Here is a 20,544-nt window from a genome sequence, read left to right on the forward strand (position 1 = left end):
TTATTTTACCTGTATATTTTAAGTTCAAGCTTCTTCCAGTCCTCCTTTTTTGTGCCTGTATAAAAATGCTAAGTCCCAGGACACACAATGACAACCTACTTTTTTCAGTATCTAGTTCGATAATAATATTTGCCTACCACCCATCCTCCACTAAAAGAAAAAAATGTGTTTTTTAATGGGCTTTTTCTTAAAATATAGAATTCTTACAAAATGAAAACTAAGCATATTTCATCCCATTTTATTTCAATTCTTCAGTTTGAATGATGGGATCTTCCGTTTCTTGATCACTTTAATTACTGAGAGTTGTACATATGGAGTAAGTATTGATGTTCACCATGATTCAAACCGCTGTTGGCCCCTAGTCAACGGAGCATTTGTGAATGTCCACAAAGAACAGATTCAACCTTCCTGAAAAGTTCAGGACAGCTTAGGACTCTGCACTTGTTTTTGAAGGCTGGAATTCTCCTGCTTCAAATTTTTCTTTGAATTTTAAGTAGTCTCTTCTTTTATCAAAATATTTTATCTGTGGAGAGAAAAGGGTTTGAAATAAGGGCAAGTTATGCAGCTTACATAAACAAAAGCACAGATTTAAATGTAACAAATGCTTCAATATAAGTTGTATAAGTGGCATAAGTGATTTATATTCTAGAACCACTTTGAATCAATGCATTTGATGTATAAGAGTCTCTAAAGAGGGTGCAGACCAGTGAGTCCTAATCCTCTTTGGGTTACAGCTCCTGTTGAGAACTGGAGTAACCCATGAGTCTTCTCCTTAGGAAACGTACATGTTCTCAGACGTGTGAAACTTGCCTTGCAAGTTCAGACAGTTCTAGAGCTCCCAGGTCCTAAGACTTCATGATTTAAAGACACTATACAAGTTCTTCTTATCAAATGAAAGTTTATTAAATTTTGTAATTCATTAGCTGTGATATTTTTATCAAGTTTATCTCATCTAGAAACATACATTTAAGGAGATAGACACATAGTTAAAAATTATATTTATGAACTATCAGGAAGTAAATTGATGGTAAAACTTCAGTAAATTAAAGACTTCATTTTATTATTTCTATTTATGTCCTCCTCTTGCCATAGAAAATCTGAAGTATCTTAAAGCCCCATACTCTGAAACAGTAAAATCACAGCAGAAAATCAAGGTCAACGCAAAACTGTCACAGTATCTGTATCTGAGCTGCTCTGCAGACAAGGCAAAGGCAGAACACCACACACGTTCACTGTCAGAATAGAAAACACTAGTTCTCTTGTGAAAAGCTTTTCTTAGGATTTAATTCTTAAATTATTCAGAGGAGCCTGAGTAAGTGAAAATTAGAGTAGACCGAGAATATGAAAACCTGCCCTGCCGGGTCTCAAGCTGGAGTGAGACACAGACAAGGCCAGCTGCATAGGGAACACCTCTCCTGAGGACACACCACAGCCATGGGGTGTCCTACCAGACCCCTCTGAGTGCCTACTGCTTCCTTATGAACCAAGAAACCTTATTCTCTGGAATCACAGACTATCAGAAATTTGCTCTTTGAAGTTAGGTCAGTAAGAATGAAACACCCTCCTTTTGCCTGGAGGATCTAAGGCACTTGGACACAGAGAAGCAGCCAGGATTTCCAACCCAGGTGCAGGACTTCAAATGAGGGATTTCTCAACATGACATTCAGCATTTATCTCTGTAGAGAATAGGACCCTGGACCCACTTCTCAGGCCGGAGCTGATGATGACCTGTTTAGACGCAGCCCTGCTTTGCTCTGAGCCTATCAAAGCACCACTTCCCTTCAATTTTACCTAAACTCCACCCTTCCCCCAAATCCTCGGACAACTCCTTTCTTTTGGTTGGTGAGATGCCCACAGTTCCTCTGGAGTGCGGTGTCCCTGGTTACAGCACATTCATAAATCTGACTGTCAGACTACAGACTTCCTCCTGGTTGTCTTAGCTGACTGGGCTGGGGCAGGTGTTATTTATAAAGGATATCAGATGAAGAAGTAGACAATGTCCTTTACATTTTTGTGGCAAATTAACAGATCTTTGCATCTGCTGCCATGTCTCCAACTGCCTAACGGACAATTCTATTTAGAAATCCTCTTGACACTTCAGCCCCAGTTTGTCCAGAACTTAGCTCTTCTCCAAACTTGTTTCTCCTCATCTAGTGCCTGTTTCAATGAGTGCATCACTATCCACCCAAACACTTAGATCTCTTTCACCCTCTTCCTCACTACAGAACAGGCCCTCATCATTTCTCGCTCGGACTGCTGTAATAGGTCTTTAACTGGTTTCTCTACCATTCTTAATCCATCTCTCACACTGCTGCCAAGTATAACCTTTTTGAAACCCAAATCTGATCAAGTCACTTGCTTGTTTAAAGATCTTTCTTGCTTCAAGGTCAACATCTAAACTCCTCGGTAAGACAAACAAGGCCAGTCATGGCTTAATCTCTGCCCATGTCTCTCCTCTCTGAATTTACTACGTTTCTAAAATGCTAGCTGTACAGAGCTCCTCCATTTCCTGAATGTGCTTATTTCATGTGCATCCTGCCTCCATGCCTTTGCATATACCATACTCTGCCTGAAAAGCTCTCCTCCTCAGCCTTCACCTCCTCATTCAATGAACAGTAGAGGATCCTCATATGGTGCACTCTCTAAAAGTCTAATGAATGTCTAAAAAGCTAATGAATCAACAAAGGTTTATTGAGAAGCATTGTGTACATATAACATGAGTGTCCCCTAAGCCATTAAAGGGGATTCAAGATAGTAGTGTGAAGGCCAAAATACTGGAATTTCTGAAACATTTCAAAGGTTTATAGGAAAAAGACAATATCTGAAATTGATATTGGGATCAAATATCTTAGATGTCTGGTTGCTCTATTTGTGGAAGACTTCTGGATGATGCTAGAATGTTAGACCTGATCCCTGCTTCCTAAGTTATGAAACAACAAGAGACTTTAAATAGGACCATTATACAAGTTAGATTGATGAGTGCTATAAAAGATAAGCAAGATGCTAGAGAAGAGTAATTTGTTTTTGTGACAGCTAGCATATTAGTTGTATGGCATATTTATTATGTAACAAATTGTATTTTTAGTGTTTTATGATAGAAGTATCATTGTAAATTTCCATCTGATGGGTTTATTTTTATCTTTATTCTTTGGCTGTGACTTCAGCTAAGTAAAAGAACACAAACTTTCAGATCACAGAGACCTACATTCAAATTCCCTCTCTACTGCTTTACTGGTTAGCTGATCTCGAACAAATTATTTCACCTTTGTGAGCCTTAGTTCCTACTGTGTAAAACAGATACAACAGTACCTCACAAGAGTGAATGAAAATTAAAGCTAATGAACAAAACATCTCACATTCGATGCATTCAAATGATATTTCCATTCTCTCCCCTCCTCTCTACCTCCCTACCTTCTCACACATATCTCTGGAAAAATCTTTAAATTTTTAGTCTATGGCTATTGGGTAAGACTTCAAAAAGGTAATACTTGAGTAGAGAGCACAGGTGAACAGGCAGCAAAGGACTGAGGGAGCAGGCTAAGAAACGGAACTCAATTACCAACTTAGCAGAGTACTGCAGAAGAAAACAGTTTTACACGGGACAGTGGCTATCACTGCCAAATGCTCCAGAAGTCAATTAGAATATTTGGCTATACTACGGACTTCCCTTCTTTGTTGGAGTCATCTATAACTGCAGGTCGCTCTCATTTTCTCCAACAGCACTCATAACTCTTGGGTGATTTTAGTATCCATGTGGTTGACCCTCTAATAACCTGGACTCTCAGTTCCTTGACCTCTCCAATGATCTTGTCTTCCAAACTGTCCTACTCCCAGGAGGAAAACCTAGACCTTGTCCTTACCAACAAATACAGCCCTTCCATAATCCCAATTCTAAGCATCCCATTCTCCAAATACCACCTCTTCACTTGCCGTGTAGGATGCTGATGCCAACAACCCATTGATCCCACCACGTTTGCATTGACAGTCATTCTTCTCATATCCTCACTCATCTCCTTACTCCTGAACTCAAAGCTCTCCAATGGCTTCCTCTATCACTCAGAGTAAAAGTCACCGTCCCTGGCCTCCTATCACCTCTCTGACCCTAACTTCTGCTATTCTCCCCTTGCTGTTTGTTAAACACACTGGGCCTGTCCCCACTGCAGGGCTGCTGTTTGTGTTATCCCGCTTCCCTCCTGAGAACACTCCTTCAGTAATTCCTGCAGTGAAGGTTGGGGCCCTGGCCTCGGAGTGTTGGTGTCTTTCACTGAGGTTGGGAGCACAGAGGAGAGGCCTGCTGGGTACAGGATGGGGAATAGTTCAGTCTTGTAGATGCAGAGGTCAAGGTTGGTCCTTGTGAACAGCTAACTAGAAAGCCTGAGGGGTGCTTCTGGAGTTGGAGAGAAAGCCAGGCTGGAGATGCAAATTTGGGCATCAACACATAAATGATACTTTAAGCCATGGCTATAGACAAGATTGCCTCGGGAGAGTGAGTAGCAGAGAAGGGAACTCTAAAGAGCATTGGCTTAAGAGACACGCAGGAAAGCATTCCAAGAAAGCAGCAGCTGCTGAGATGGAGGAGGAAAATTAGGGGAGTGAATTGTAAAGGGACCCAAGGAGATAGGGCTTTTGTACTGAAATAGACTCGAATCATGACTAAGCTTCTAAAACAACATGAAACATGCAGGCTGTTTTCATGGATCGTGGAGCAGGGAAGAGCATGGGTCTGGACTCAGACCACTGAGCTCAAATCCAGGCTCTGCACTTACGGGTGACTTCACGTCAATGTGCGTGTGTCCTCGTCTGTAAAACTGGGTAACAAAGTTATTGTGAGGAAGAGATGAGATAGATGATGCATTTGAAGTGCTTGGAACATGTCAATAAATGTTAGCTGTGATTAGGACACAGTGACCTGGAGAGAGGGTGAGTCCTCATGGCATGGCACTCAGCCTGTGTAGGAGTAGAAGAGATGTACAATAAACCAGCAACTGGCTGGCTGTAAAAAACCCTTTATGATGCAGACAACAGAAGTTGCCCTGAAGTTAGCGGAGTGGGAAGGTCTATTAGCCACTAGGTTGGATAAAAAGCAGCAGGGGTTTTGGGGAAAGAGAGAGGATAAAAAATAGGACTGAAGTGTGACTTACCAAAGGGGCTAAGACAGTGACTCCCAACTGTGGTTATCCCCAGGATCACCTGTAGAGCCAGAGCCCTTTAAAAGAAGCTTGGGTTCCATTTCCAGAAATTCAGCAGATCTGAGGTGAGGTCTAGGACATAGCTATTTTTTAAAAACTCTTCATATGGTTTTTTTTTTTTTTTCTAAAGATTGGCACCTGGGCTAACAACTGTTGTCAATCTTTTTTTTTTTTCCTGCTTTTTTCTCTCCCCAAACCCCCCCGTACACAGTTGTATATCTTAGTTGCAGGTCCTTGTAGTTGTGGGATGTGGGATGCCGCCTCAACGTGGCCTGACGAGCAGTGCCATGTCCGCGCCCAGCATCCGAACCCTGGGCGGCCGCAGAGGAGCGCGCGAACTTAACCACTCTCAGCCATGGAGCCAGCCGCTCTTCATATGATTCTGACGTGCAGCCTGAGTGAAAAATCATGGCTAAGCTGTCAAAAGACAAGGTCTCATAGTGGCAGAGTTCTCCTGGGAAAATGTAGGAGTGGAACCCGCCAACACTCTGGCCGTGACTTACCTCAAAGGTCTGGCTCTTCGTCTTCATCACCCTCTGCCACCCTCAGAGTCCCAAGTCCTTCCCTGTTCTCAGCCCCACCTTGCTCTCAGTGACATGGGCCAGAGAGCAGAGGGGGAGAAGGGGACGGCAGAGGCAGTAGCGGTTATCAAGGCCTTAAGGGAATCAGGCATGATGTCAGCCCAGACTCCCATGTTTTCTATCTTCTTAAACCAGGAATCACTCTCAATGCGTCTATCTAATGGGAAAACCAGGGATGCATAACATTTTTTGCCTAAATCATTATCTAATCCAATCATAAAGCCCCACGTTTATCAGTTTTCAGTTTAGAGGTCAAGTTAGACATTTGATCTTCATAGTAATCCCGTGAGATGGTTGCATCATGCCAGTTTTACAGACGAAGAGTTCATCGACAGCAGTTTCTATTCACTGCATTCATTCCCAGCTCACTCCTTCAATATGGCCTACACCTTTCTTGTGACCTCCTTCAAGCCACAGGCTCATCTAAAATTTGAGGTTTGAGAGGCTGAAGACCCTAAATCCATGTCATTTCTAAAAGGATCTGTTCTCACACTACTTGTCATACTTTGGAGCAGCATGAAACAGTGAAAAAGCACAGATAAATCCAGGTTGAAATCTCCCATCAGCCAGCTGGGCCTGACTTCGAATTACAGTTCTGCCACTTACCAATACTGAGCAAATTATTCCAATACTCAGCTTCAGCTGCCTCCTCTGGAAATTGAGACCACCACCACTCATCTCAACGGGTACTGATGAAGGAGCGTGGAGCACTTAAGTACGCAGGACCACTGCCTAAGCTCAATGATGCTAGCTCCCTTTCCCAACCCCCTCCCACACTAAGGACAGGCAATACGGAGCACGAACTGTCAGGGAGGCATTTGGGGCAGCTGGTGGCAGAATCCACCATATGAACATTTTCTTCCACTTCCTAAACTCCTTTCTTTATATTTTGGGTATATGTGACTATATGATTTTGGGTGGGCACCTTTATTTCTGTTAGTAGCTCTAGGCCACTGAATTTGCCAACTCTTGCCCAAGATTAAATTTATCCCTTCAGAAGATCCCAGAGAAGTCTACCGATTCAGTAGGTTGGAATTTTTGGATTATTGTTCATATGTTTGTTTTGATTTTCAATGATCTTTAAAGTGTCAGGTGACATTTTCCAAAGGTCTGCCGGATATAAGTACATAAAACAAGCCTGGATCACCAGACAAGGTTTTCTCTGCTGCTCACAGAACTGTTGATGTGACATGCCTTAGACAGCTCTTCACTTCACTGTAAGCTGTGTATTTTAACAGTGAACAGAAACACGTCCAAATGTGACTTACCCACTGTTGGGGACAACTTGATTCAAATGAGCTCCGTAACTTCTTGCATTTAGAAACGTCCTCTGTGTTCTCATCTAAACACTTCCAGTACTCGTCCCGGGCTCCCCAGCAAGCCTGCCTTTCCTTCATAGATGGGGCTGCCATTCCCAGTGGGCTCAAGCTGTTGGCCAAGATAACATTGGACATTAACAAGGAACTTGTAATTTTAGAGAAAGCAAAGCAAGGAAAACACTCTTTCCCTCCAACCCCCTCTTTTTAAAGTTAGTGATGCAACTGAAACTAATCAGTTCTAAATTAACGATGCCATAGGAGCACTCGCTTTTGAAGCTTATCTCCCATACTATGTAATCTGATCCGTCGCTGGGGCGGCAGCGTAGTCTCAGGAAGCCCGCGTTAGAGTTACGACTCTTGCACGTAGTCTGTCACTCAGGGCAGCTCATTTATTCTCTCGAGCCCGTTTCCCCATCGCTAAAACGGCCGTGGCAGTGCCCATTTTATAAGGCTGCTGTTCGAACGAAACTGCGGTACAAATAAACGCACGGGAGCAAAGCTGCCAAGTAGGACGAGGAGCGCTCCCCATTTTGCAGAAGAAGAACCCGAGGTTTGCGGGCACCGCCAGGACCCACCGGCAAGCCGACCTCTCCGCGCGCCCAGAGGCCGGTCCCTTCGGCGCTGGCGGGAGGAAACGGTCACGCAGCCCTACGACCGGGGGAGAAGGGCGCGGTGAGAGTGCTCGTGCACGGGCGCGGGCTTAAGAGGCGGAGAACGCCAGACTCGGAGAACACAACTCACGCGGCGAGCTCCCTGGCCTTGCAATGACCTGTCCGGCCTCCGGTTACTGCTCTGGGGGGCGGGACTTCCGGCTTCGCTCTCCGCCGGTCGGGGTAACTTCCGGGCCCTCGCGGCGAAGGAGGCGGTGCCTGGGGCTGTGCAGGTGCAATTCGAGTAGGATCTGGTCCCTCCTTAGAGCGGCCTGGAGCTTGCTAATTGCTAACGTTCTGGTGCCTGTTTACCCGCCCTTTTTCACAGCTTTGACCAGCGGTGCCCCTTGCGTGAGTGGACATTTCTATGTATGTCTCGCCCGGCGCCGCCCGGAAGGCTCAAGGTGCGAGCCCTTCGGGTCGAGGAGGCGCCTTGTGGGAGTCTGCGCCTGAGGGATGGGGCGGGCGACGCGGGAGAGCGGTGAGGGTCTAACTCCTCGCTCTGAGATTAAAAGAAAAGAACGGAACGGCCCCACGAAGAGGCAGGGGGCGCCCCCGGGACGTGGCAAGTGAGTGACCGAGCTGAGACCCCAGGGCCCTGAGCCCCCTCCCCTGGCTGAGACTTCATCTGGTGCAGCGCCCAGCGTCAGCCCCTTCTCTTCAGCCTGGGCGGCTGTCAGCTGTGGATGGAGAAGGTCCTCTTATTGCCGTTCGGAGACGCCTAGTGAAAGAATAGGAGAGCAGAGTTCCCGTCGGTGAGAGGTGGTAGCTGGCGTGAAAATGTGAGCCCGATGCGAGTTCACAGCTCGGATCTGTGGACGTGCATTGAAATTGGCGGAGGGCAGTGCAGTTGGTCAGGAGAGCGGGGAAAATAAATATTCGTGTTATTGTTTTAATCTCACTTGTGGCTTCTTTACTCCCCAACGCCAAGGCATTTTTAAAAGAGTGAAAAGAGCTGCTGCAGAGGTTTCGAAAGGATGCTATTTTTAATACATAAGTGAGTTAGTATCTCTCAGCAGAATCTTTATTTAAAAGCACGTTTACGATAAAGTTGAGTCAGTTGTCTGGCGTCTGGTTCCCGTCACGGATTCCATCTGCTCCAGCATCTCATCCTGTTGAAGTTCTCAGTGCTTATAAACCTCATAAGCAGTTTACAGCTCTGCACTCAATGCCGGTGTTTGATCTTGTCCACATTCAACAAAGGCGGGTTTTCAAGGTGGCCTTGTGAAGCTAACTCCCACCAAACATATGTTCTACAGTATGGGAAGTATTTCTGTAATAGTTAAGGCATTCTAATAGTGGACTGCTTTAGCTTTACCAGAGCCGCTCATTTCTTTTACACTGTGTCTATCAAGGGCGGCTTATAGAAAGATAGTATTTTTTAAATATGACTGATGAGATATAAAACAGAGGAAAGGAGTCTTGGATTACTTCTGAGTCAAAAAAAGGAATACTTTTTAAATTTAAGTTTATATGTATTTAATGATAAGTATATAAAGTGAAACCTGACAGAATTACAAAGAAAAAAACAGATGGTCATGTTGGGTGATTTTTAACAAGCCTTTCTCAGTGATTGTTAAGATGAGCAAAAGAAAAATCAATGAGGATATAGAAAGTTTGAATAACATGATTTACAAACTTGACCTAATGAATGTACATGGAATAACACAACCAAAATCAGAATGTACGTTTTTTTGAAAGCAAACATGACGCATTACCAAAACTGACCACATCCTTAGCTGTAACGCAACTCTCAACAAATTTTAAAGATTGAAATCACCCAGCACGTTTTTTTTACCAAAATGCAATTAAGCTAGAACTCAATAAAGAACTATAAAAACAAGTCCATATAACCCTTAGTCAGAGTCGTAATGGTAATGAGAAAATATTTTGAGCTGAATAAAATACAATAGCAAGACCTGTGGAATGAAGCTAAAGCAATATTTGGAGGGAAATTGATAGCCTTAAGTAAGTATATTAGAAAAGAGGCTGAAAAGTCTTTAGCTAAACATCCCTTTTCAAGAAGTTAGAAAAAGGAGAGAAAAATTAAAGGAAGTAGAAAGAGGGAAATAATGTTAAGAGCAGAAACTAGTGAAATGGGAAACAAAAGTAGTGGTGTACCAGAGACAACCTGTACTGGCTCAAGAGAGCCAATTGTGCACACCTCTTTCTAACTCCATGGTCAATAACATCAAATTGGTAGCTTGAAATTGCCCATGATAGGCGTATTCACAGACTGGAAATCAGCAAATAAGCTAGTGTTTTGTTGTGTTCAGAGCCAATTCATTATCACCCCACTGCATATAGTAGATTCAAAAAATCCAGAAGTTGATTTTTTTGGAAAAGACTAATAAAATTGACAAATATCTGATAGTATGGAGCAATGAAAGGAGAAATGTACACAACCAATATCAGTAAAGAAAACCATACTTTGGACATCAAAGTTAGAACAACCTATAAACAATTTAATGCAAATAAAATTTAGATGAATGTACAAATTTCAAGAAAAACACAACTAGCTGACTCAAGACGTAAAAAATATGAATAATCCTAAACCATTAAATAATTTGAGTCAGTAGTCAAGAGTCTTCACATGCAAATTCCAGGTGCATGGCTCCACCAGTAAATCCCTCCAAACGTTGAAATAATTCCGTTCTTATTGTATGAGGCTGCCATAACTTTTGTACTAATTACAAAATCCCCAAACCTCTGAAACACCAGACTCTTTAGAACTCATTTGGTGAAAAATGTGACATGAGGCTCTTTATTCATTATTTATTTGTCATTATATATATCACTTATTATTTATATATCACTTAGGTGACTATATATATGTTTTGCTGTAAAAATACCAATATGTTTGATTATAGATGTTGTCAGAGTTCTTGCTGAGAGTATTACATAGTATATGTTGTATGTTCCATAATAGCTTTCCAATATCCAAAAAAGTCTGCATTTCAAAACACATATGGCTCCAAGGATTTCAGATAAATTATGTGAACCTGTATGGAGTAACGTTTTTATGAATTTAAGATTGAGAAGAATTTGTTTTAGCTGTAAAGGAAAAGATCAATAAATTCAACTACATTAAAATTAAGGACTTTTATTTACCAAACAACGCTATAAAGGGAGTGGAAAAGACAAAGCCACAATGTGAGAGAAGTTTGCAAGACTTATAACAAAGAATTAGTACCTAGAATATATAAAGAACAACTACAAATCAATAGACAACATAATTTTTTAAATAGGTAAAAGGCTTAAATAGGCACAGTACCAAAGATGAAATAGAAATGACCAGTGTAAGAAAATATGCACGTCCTTATTAGTAACCACAGAAATGAACATGAAAATCACAATGCAATACTATTAAAAACCCACGTAGACACCCACCCGTCCAAATAATAATTAAAAAGTCTGACATTAACAAATTTTAACAAGGATGAAGCGAAAAGAATCCTCGTACACTGAAGGTAGTATTATGGATACAATCCTTTGAAAACTGTGTGGCATTATCTACTAAAATTGAAGATACACAGTCACTATGACTCAGCAATTCTGTTCTACAGAATCTCTTGTATGTGCATCTTTGTAATAGCTAAAAACAGCATACAACCCAAACTTAGGTCAACAACAGAATGAATAAATTACGGCATAGTCACACTGTGAAATATGATGCAGCAATGAAAAGGAGCAAATTGTAGCCAACCATTTACAATAACATGATGAATCTCAATATTGAGTGAAGGAAGCAAGTCGAACAAAGAATAGACACTGTGTGTTTCCACTTACATAAGGTTCAAAAACTGGTAAAATTCAACTACACTTTAGGATATATACATAAGTAGTAAAACCATTAGGAAAAGAGAAATGGGTTATGATCAGGGAGGGATACACGGGGGGATTCTGAGATGCTGACAATATTCTATTTCTGGACCTGCATGTTTGTTTTATAATTATTCTTTAAATAAACTGTACAAGTATGTCTTAGTCACTCTTCTGGATGAATGATATATGTCACAATTTTTAAACAAAGAAAGAAAATAGAGTAATTGTTTGGCCTGAGAAAGGTTATCTTTAGTACACAGAAAGGTAAAAATAATGGTCATATAGAACATTTATAGTGTGATTACTAAATTGTTAATGGATTTAACGTCTTATGTGCTCTTCTAGGTCCAAAGTTGGTAGTCTTAATGCTAACTGCCACCTGTGCAGCTGGGCAATTCCTACTGGGCAGTGGTGGGCCTAAGGCACAGACAGAGGAAGTATTACCAAAGGGATTCAATGAACTGTAATAATGGTCCAACCCTTACCCCCAAGGAGGTCTGTGGTTCTCCACTTGAGAAACACTGGTTTAGCCAACAGAGTAAAAACATCTAGAAAAGAACTTTTGAGATGTTGATAAGGCAAAAAAAAAGAAAAAAAAAGAAAAAAATTAATGCAGGATAAAAGTTTCAAAAACCAAATTCACCTTATAAAATATTGACTATGGACAAATAAAAGAATGTAGGTGCCATAAGATGATTTCAGATGTGCTGTTTTGACACAAAGGGAGTGAAATCTCCCAGCCTATGTTTGGAGGAGAGAGGAGGCGAAGAGAAGTCAGTGTGAAGAGGTGGAAGACATGTGCTGGCTGTTCCATCCAGAAGAAATTTCCTGTGGGTGTTCTCTAGTCTGATCTAAGTAGAACCCCAAACCACTGGTAGGCAGGGCCAGACAGACCCAGTAGCACTGAAAACGTATGTGTTGTTTTTCTGTTGCTGCCCACAGACTTTTATTTATAATCTGTACTGTTTTACATAGCAGTTATCACAGACACCTACTCAGGGACACAAACAGGAGCAAGTCCTGTGACTTCAGTGTTGCTGCAGAGATCCTTCTGAATTACTTTTCGAGCTCTGCACTGGCTCCTGTCTTTATGCTCCAAGATGCTGTCCTTTTTTTTTCCCTCTTTTCTCTGCGTTCTGTTTTCCTCGGTGAGCTGATTCACTTGCATAGCTTCAGTTATCACTTCCATCAGAAAGACTTGCAGGTCTGTATTTTAGTCCTAAAAGAACCTTTGTGCCAGTTTTCTCTTTGCAGCTCCCTAATGGACGTCTCTACTCGTCTGTCCTTCCATCAAAATCTCATAGCATTCTCTCCAGGAAGCTCCTCTCTCTAAGCTGTTTCTTTTCATCGGTTCTACAACTCCTTTGTCTGCCAGTTAGGAACCCTTGAATCCTCTTCCGTGCTTCTTGCTGTGTGCTTACACAGCCAATCTACTTCATAGACATCAAGCACCTGCCCAGGGCCAGGCCCTGCTCTAGGCCTTAGGGATAGAAAGACAAATAGGGATAGGTCTCGGCCCTTGAGAAGCTCAGTCTAGCAGGGGATGTAGGCCATATTATGCTCTAATAAAGGGTAGTCGGAGCATGACAGAGGTGTGCACCAGCACAGTGGGAACTCGGAGGGGAGCTTGCCCAGAGAAATCAGGAAGGGAAACACAGGCAGCATTAGAGACAGCAGTGTATACGTTCTGGAACCAGACTGGGCTGGAATCCTACCTCCTCCAGGGTCAAGCTGTGTGACCTTGGGCAGCTTACTAAACCTTTGCGCACATTGGTTTCCTCAACTGAGAATGTGGAGGAGAGTAATATCTACATCAGGTTTCTTGTGCAAGTTAAACGAAATAATCCATGCAAAGCACTTAGACCAGTGCCTAGCATACAGAAAGATTTCATTCATTCAACAAATATTTATTGAGAACTTACTATGTGCCAGGCACTGTTTTAAGGACTTGGGAGACGTTAGAGAACAGTGTATGTAGGTGAACATTCCTGCCCTCATGGAACGTGCATTCTAGCAGGGAGACAATAGCCACAAACATAAAAAAATAACTTCTATGTATAGTAGATTAGATAAGTGTTATAGGAAAAAGAACAAGATAAGTGCTAGTTATTAATACTACTATATTTTAGAGATCACTTGATCTTGGACTTAAAGGGAGAGAAATTCTTTAAAGAGAATAATACTATGTTTCATCAAATCTAAGATGCAGTAATTATAATTTTCACCTTTATTTTATGTACCAGTAGGAAAGGAAAAAGCACTGCCAATTAAACTATAGCACAATGCTTTTTTATTACCCAGGATTCCTATCTTAAACTTATTAAAACCTATTTAGACATATTTAGGCATGAAATTTTTTAAATCATGTCACACTTATACATACATAAGAAGGAAAATAAAAGCAGAAACTGATTAAAGTATGCCTAAAACTTCTTATATTTGGAGTTCTAGTCTTAGGATTCAGTCACCAATGTCTTTTTCCATCAATCTTATCATCTATGCCATTAAGCACTTTGAGCCAGTCTTCTTATCTTCTCCCCTCCTCCCCTCCTCTTGTCTTGTCTTTTAGGATGCGCAGAAGAGCTAAAAGCCATTGGTGCTGAGCAGTTCAGCCAACTTTGCAATTAGGTAAGCATCTGTATTCCAGGCACGTTGCTAAACACGCTTACCCTCTCCTCCAGCCCTTCCCTTACTGCTTTGATTCCAAGAGGTTAAGAGTGCCCCCTTCTGATCTCCTAGATTTTCGTCTAGGCAGCTGACACTCTGCAAGTTTGGATGCTTGTCCTTTTGATGTGTAAGCACACACAGGCAGTGATAACTATGTTGTGGTTAGCTTCTGGGCAACACGACTGTTAGACACCATCCTAGTGTCCCACATGTGAAAATGTGGGAACAAAAATGGAGGTGTTAGAGTCAATGAAATACTGCAGTAATAACCACACTATTTTCCTTTTCTGAGTATTTGCTCTTTGTCAGGCACTGGGCTAAACATTTTATACCTACGATCTCATTTACTCTTTAGAACAACCCATTGAGGTAAGCACCCTATTATTCCCATTTTACAGAGCTGCATTATCCAATAGAAATATAAGGTAAGCCACATACGTAGTTTTAAATTTTCTAGTAACTACATTTAAAAAAAGTAAAATAGAAACAGGTGAAATTAATTGTAATAATATATTTCCTTTAACCCAATATATTTAAAATATTATCATTTCATCCTGTAATCAACCTAAAATATTAATATTTCTTTTTTTTCCATACTAAGTCTTCTAAATCCAGTGTGTATTTTAACTTAAAACACATCTTAGTTTGGACTAACACATTTCAAGTGCTCAGTGGCCACATGTGGCTAACAGCGACCATATTGGACAGCACAGTTACAGATGACAGGTTTCGAGAGTTTAAGTTGTCTAAGACACACATTAAGTGTGGGGCAGAGTGGAAACTCCAAGTCAGATCTTAACAAAGGGTTATGCTCTCTAAACTGTACCCTATGGGAGGGAAGAACCTTCTGGACAGAGCAAACAGTAATACAAATATCCAGAGTTGGGGCAGAGCAAGTCTCTTATAAACTGTAAATGACTGACTATGGTTGAAACATAGGCTATGGGATGGGGGTCTGGGGCGGAGGGGATCGTAGGCCTCTGTCACTGGAGCCTACTGTTCCTGGATTGAAAACAGCGCTTAACTCTTTTCTTCTAAATTCTGACCCTTTCATTCACATGTTTAACAGACATCTATTCAGTCCCTACCACCGGTATGGGGCCACTATGGTGATCCAGACAGAGTCCCGGCCTGAAGTTGTTGCCAAGCCCCCCACTCCCTCAGGCCATGTATGATGGATTCTGTGTCGTCCAAGTTCCAGGTCCTTTCCCTCCCATCCATCCTGCCCTACACGGGCAGACGAAGCCTTCGCAAGTGCTGCTTTCATCATGTTCCCCGTTCCTCAAGAACAACAATGAACAGCTATTTGATTTCTCAGTCTTGCTCTCTGGGGTCTCCGTAATCTGACTCCAGCCTTTCCTGACCATGCTGATTCCTCCCTGCTCTCTCAGTCAGGTCCCCTCCTGACCCACGTGTCCACCCACTCATTCCCACATCTATACTAGTTCTTATCTCTGCGTTGCCTTGATGCCCTTCTCCCTGCTCAGCAGCCAAACTCATACACCCTGCCAGACTTAGCCCACCAATATCCTTCCAGAAGACTTCGGTGACAGGAGGCCACGTTCATTTTGTCCTTGCCTAACAGCTTTTGTATTTGTAGGCAGTAAAACATGCTTGTAATTAACCCTGTCCATTTATTTCACATCTGTACGTTTGGTCCCCTCAACTCTATGTAGGGCAGGGGGTTGATAATTATTAATACAGACTACCTTATAACTGCATGTGGAAGACACTTAGGAAACACCTGCATGAAAGACAGGAAACACATGTTGAAACGGAATTGCTTTACTTAATACAGAATCTCTCTCATTTGATCTGCAAACACTTGCAGAGTGTCTTAGGTACCACAGCCTGAAGTAGTGGAAAGCAGAGCTAAGTGAAACCCAGTCCTTGTCTTAGATTTGTGCATGATCTGGTGAGGGGAGTCAGACATGAAAACCAAAAGCCACAATGTAACATATATTAATACTGAGCTATGGGCCAAGCGCTATGAACGTAGAAGACAGAGTAACACATTCTTCCTGGGGGAGCCAGGGACCTTCCCTGAGGAAGTGAACTTTGAGCTCACCTTAAAGGATGAGAGGACGTTTCCCAAATATGATGGGGAAGGAGGCATTTCAGAGACCCACGTGCACAAAGGGACGTGGTACTGTCACGGGGACATATAGGTTGCCTTACTGCTCTTCAAACTCACTAAGCACTTCCCCACTTTAGAGCCTTTGTACTTGCTGGTCCCTGGGGCCCCTCTGCCTGCAATGTTTTCCCCCAACCACCTCTCCTCCTCCAAGTCATTGCTCACCTAGGTCTACCCAAATGTCCCTATTTAAATGGAAACCTGCTCCCACCTCCTTTGATGATCTCAATACCAATTTTGAATATTCCATTCTTTCCCCATTGATTTAAGATGTCAAATTAATCCATGGATGTTTGTAATATTTATAGTCTCTGCTGGGTAAATCAATCCATCTACTATATCTATGTATCTATGTATCTATCTCTCCATATCCATCCATCCATCTATACAGCTAAGCTTGTCTTATTCACTCAAAACCCATACATTTGTTGTTGTTGTTGTTATTATTTGTTGATTACTGAGAGAGGCATATTAAATATGTCACTAAAATTATGTATTTGTTTCTCTTTTTATATTTCTAACAGTTAGAATAGCTCACAGCTATTTGTTAGGATTATATATTCCATCAATATAAAGTCCCTATTTACTCACTTAATATTTCTGGCCTTGAATTTTATTATATTATCTGGTATTAGTATGACCTCATCTACTTTCTTTTTTGTAGCATTTCTTCAGTATATCTTTTCTCAGTCTTTTATTTTCAACCTTTTTTTCTGTCGTTTCATTTTAGTTTTACCTATTATACACAGCGTATAGTGACATTTAAAAAATCTTATCTGAGAATCTTTGTTTTTAAATGGGTGATTGTAACCTATTTTCATTTACAAGGATTACAAATATGTTTCAAATTATTCCAGGCTATCCAAGCCTCTTTCTAGTAATCTGGAGCAAATGGGAGCCCATGTTCCATAGACTTAGTATTTGAAAGTTACGAATCAAGCTAAAATTAATAGGTTCCATTCTTTATCCCGATAAATGTACCTTTGTAATGGCGACATTTAAAAGTATGTTTATAAGTATGATCTTTGTATGACTACAAGTTGCCAAAATGTCAAAGACAGCTGAATTAAATTATTCCATACTGGGTGTCATATTGATGGATGTCTTAGTCTATGCGTGCTGCTGTAACAAGATAGCACAGACTGGGTAGCTTCTAAACTATAAAAATTTTCTCTTGCCATTATGGAGGCTGGCAGTCCGAGATCAGGGTGCCAGCGTGGTCAGATGAGGGTTCCCTTCGGGGTCATAGACTGCTCCTTGTATTGCCACCTGTGGGATCTCTGTTATAAGAGAACTGACGAATCCCATTCGTGAGGGCTCCACCCTCAGAACCTAATCGCCTCCCAAAGGCCCCACGTCCGAAGGGGTTAGAATTTCAACATACGAATTTTAGATGGATACATTCAGACCATAGCAATGGACCCACAATATTTGATTAATTAAATAATTTATACAAAAGTATATATTTATTCTACAAAATGCATTTTTCTTGGCTTCATTTCAGCAAAATTATGATGCTAAATAAAGATTTTCACATAATTTGTGTACAGATCTAAAAGAATTAAAAAGTAAATGTAGCTGTATTCAAAGTACACAAAATTTGAATATACATTCATAAAAAATGTAAATTGAAGTCAATGTAAAGAATTGAAAAATTAAAATTGTTTTTACATACATTCACAGTATGGTTATTCTAAAATATTCAAACTTATCTATTAAAATTTAAAAGGCAAAATAAATGATAACCAATGGCTATGAAACAATAAATCATTATTAAAAGAGAGTTGAATTTTTATTTAATTTTCTGAAAATTTAAATTTTTTTATAAAAAATATAGTGTTTGCAAGTTTAATGTACAAAGTTTATCTGGTTGTCAATTTAACAAGTTGTACCATATTTCATTCATGTTAAATCTAGACCACTATGCATACACCTTTGAATATTATGAATTGCTTAACATTGAAAATATTCTTTATTCACCAAGTGCAACTGTTATGAATATCATACTAATTTGTGAGTATCTTCAGAACCATGAATTGGAACACAAATGGGGGCTTGCCACTCCTGGGAAAAAGGTATTTTGTAATTCAAGAACTGACTGCATTCCTGGTACCTGAGAAGAAGGACTTGACGAGTTAATGTATTTTTTCTCTTACCGAAGTACTTCTGCCATGCAAATCTTCCCTCTACACCGAAGCATCTGCGTGCTGACATCAGCAGTGACACAACACCAAACTTTCGTGATATTGGGATGCAGTCACCATCTGTTTCAAGGACCTAGACCCAGTTATGAGAGCTGATATTTAGAGTTGAGTCCCAGAGCTGAAGGCTGGATCCAGTGACTGAGTAACCTGTTCTTGTTTTATACAATCCTCTGAAAATATTAATCATACCTTATTTTAAAGTCTTATGTTCATTAATTTACTCTTTTTCCTCAGATTGTAGTACTGCTGACTTCTGTGTTTAATAGCTTCATTCATAGTGTTGGTTTTGCTTAAATGCTCGGTGAATCTTGTAGTCTATCTGTTCATACTCATCACTGCTAATTTATGTTTTAGTCAGTATCCTGACTCATTTCATTGAGGGGAATTATAGTTGGGTGGGGTGTGTGGATAGACTGCCTTCTGTGTGTGGGGTCTCTCCCTGGCCCACTTGGAGGGTCTCTTGTGTCATGACTTCCCCTTCGGGAAGTAATCACCGTGTGCCAGAATCAGCTGCATCTTTCCTTTTTCTTCTTCACCTCTACTGGGTTGAGGGGGCCCAGAGTTATCTCATCCTAGTTCTGCTCCCCTCACCATCGCAAACAAATACAGCTCTTCCCAGGCAGGTTAATCCCTTTGGTTAGCAAGCATTCTAGCATTTAACCCTAGGGGCACGTGCCACAACTGCCTGCCTTCGTCCTACCCGGCTGTTTGGATTCGTGAGCGTTGTCAGCGCTGCCCCTTTATGTTTTCATTTTAGTGGGGAGTTTCTCTGGAGCCATGTAGGGGGAAATGGCTCATACTCTTGATAACACTTTCTCCTGTGTATGTTTTAAATGGCAGTTTCATTTGCTTAGTTTCCTTTCCATGAGTAAAATCCCACCTCCTTTCTATCCTCAAGAACTCCTCAACATTCCTGAGCCTCTATTTTCAGGACTTGGGTTGGGAGAGAAAATAGGTACTTCATCTGCCATCTTAATCTAATCTCTTTCCTGACATTTTTTTCCTCCATTTTGAATAAAAGACTTTTTTAAAGAGCAGTTTTAGGTTCACAGCAAAATTGAGAGGAAGGTACAGAGATTTCCCATATGCCCCCTGCCTCCACGCATGCATAGCCTGTTATCAACATCACTAACCAGAGTGGTCTCTTTGTTACAATTGATGAATGTACATTGACACATCATCATCACTCAATGTCCATAGTTTACCTTAGGGTTCACTCTTGGTGTTGGACATTCTATGGGTTTGGACAAATGTTTGATGTGTATCCTTTATTACAGTGTCATCCAGAGTCTTTTCACTGCCCCAACAACAGTGTTCTGCCTATTCGTCTCTCCTCCTCCCCCAACCCCTGGCAACCCCTGATCTTTATACTGCCTTCATAGTTTGCCTTTTCCAGAATGTCATATAGTTGGATCATACAATATGTAGCTTTTTCAAATTGGCTTCTTTCACTTAGTAACATGTATTTAAGTTTCCTCCATGTTTTCATGGCTTGATGGCTCATTTCTTTTTAGCACTGAATAATATTCTAGTGTCTGGATGTAACACAGTTTATTTATTTATTCACCTACTGAAGGACATCTTGGTGCTTCTAACTCTTGGCAATTATGAATAAAGCTGTTATAAACATCCGTGTGCAGGTTTTTGTGTGGACATGAGTTTTCAACTTCTTTGGGAAGAATGGGATTACTGGATCGTATTGTAAAACTATGTTTAGCTTTATAAGAAACTGCCAAACTATGTTCCAAAGTGCCTATACCATTTTGCCTTCCCACCATCAGTGAATGAGAGTTCCTATTGCTCCATATCCTCACTAACGTTTGGTGTTCTCAGTGTTCCAGATTTTGGCCATTCTCATAGGTATACAGTGGTGTCTCATTGTTGTTTTAATTTGCGCTTCCCTGATGACATGTGATGTAGAGCATCTTTTCACATGCCTATTTATCACTATATAACTTCTTTGGCGAGCTGTCTG

At 41.1% G+C, this 20,544-nt stretch overlaps 1 protein-coding gene and 1 long non-coding RNA gene across 6 annotated transcripts; one reads left to right on the plus strand and one right to left on the minus strand.

Moving 5' to 3' along the window:
• Positions 1–222: 222 nt before the first annotated feature.
• On the minus strand, positions 223–7,927 carry COA6 (cytochrome c oxidase assembly factor 6). 4 transcript variants are annotated; one of them, XM_008534243.2, is made up of 3 exons: positions 7,831–7,927; positions 7,039–7,198; positions 223–523 (listed from the first exon to the last, which is right to left on the minus strand). In XM_008534243.2, the coding sequence occupies exons 2-3, from the start codon at positions 7,180–7,182 to the stop codon at positions 428–430; spliced, it is 240 nt and encodes a 79-aa protein (XP_008532465.1). In that variant the 5' UTR covers positions 7,183–7,198; positions 7,831–7,927; the 3' UTR covers positions 223–427. The 4 variants fall into 4 exon arrangements, with proteins under 4 accessions (XP_008532465.1, XP_008532463.1, XP_070470811.1 ...); XM_008534241.2 differs by having other exon boundaries at positions 7,665–7,899; XM_070614710.1 differs by having other exon boundaries at positions 7,380–7,883.
• Positions 7,928–7,931: 4 nt separating this feature from the next.
• Positions 7,932–20,206, plus strand: LOC103560240 (uncharacterized). 2 transcript variants are annotated; one of them, XR_011538698.1, is made up of 4 exons: positions 7,932–8,090; positions 14,134–14,192; positions 14,630–14,656; positions 15,301–18,864. It is a non-coding gene; the product is annotated as an uncharacterized lncRNA (long non-coding RNA). The 2 variants fall into 2 exon arrangements; XR_547147.2 differs by lacking the exon at positions 14,630–14,656 and having other exon boundaries at positions 7,940–8,090; positions 18,527–20,206.
• Positions 20,207–20,544: the final 338 nt, after the last annotated feature.

This window comes from Equus przewalskii, chromosome 1, assembly GCF_037783145.1.
Source record: "Equus przewalskii isolate Varuska chromosome 1, EquPr2, whole genome shotgun sequence".
Classification (NCBI taxonomy): Eukaryota; Metazoa; Chordata; class Mammalia; order Perissodactyla; family Equidae; genus Equus; species Equus przewalskii.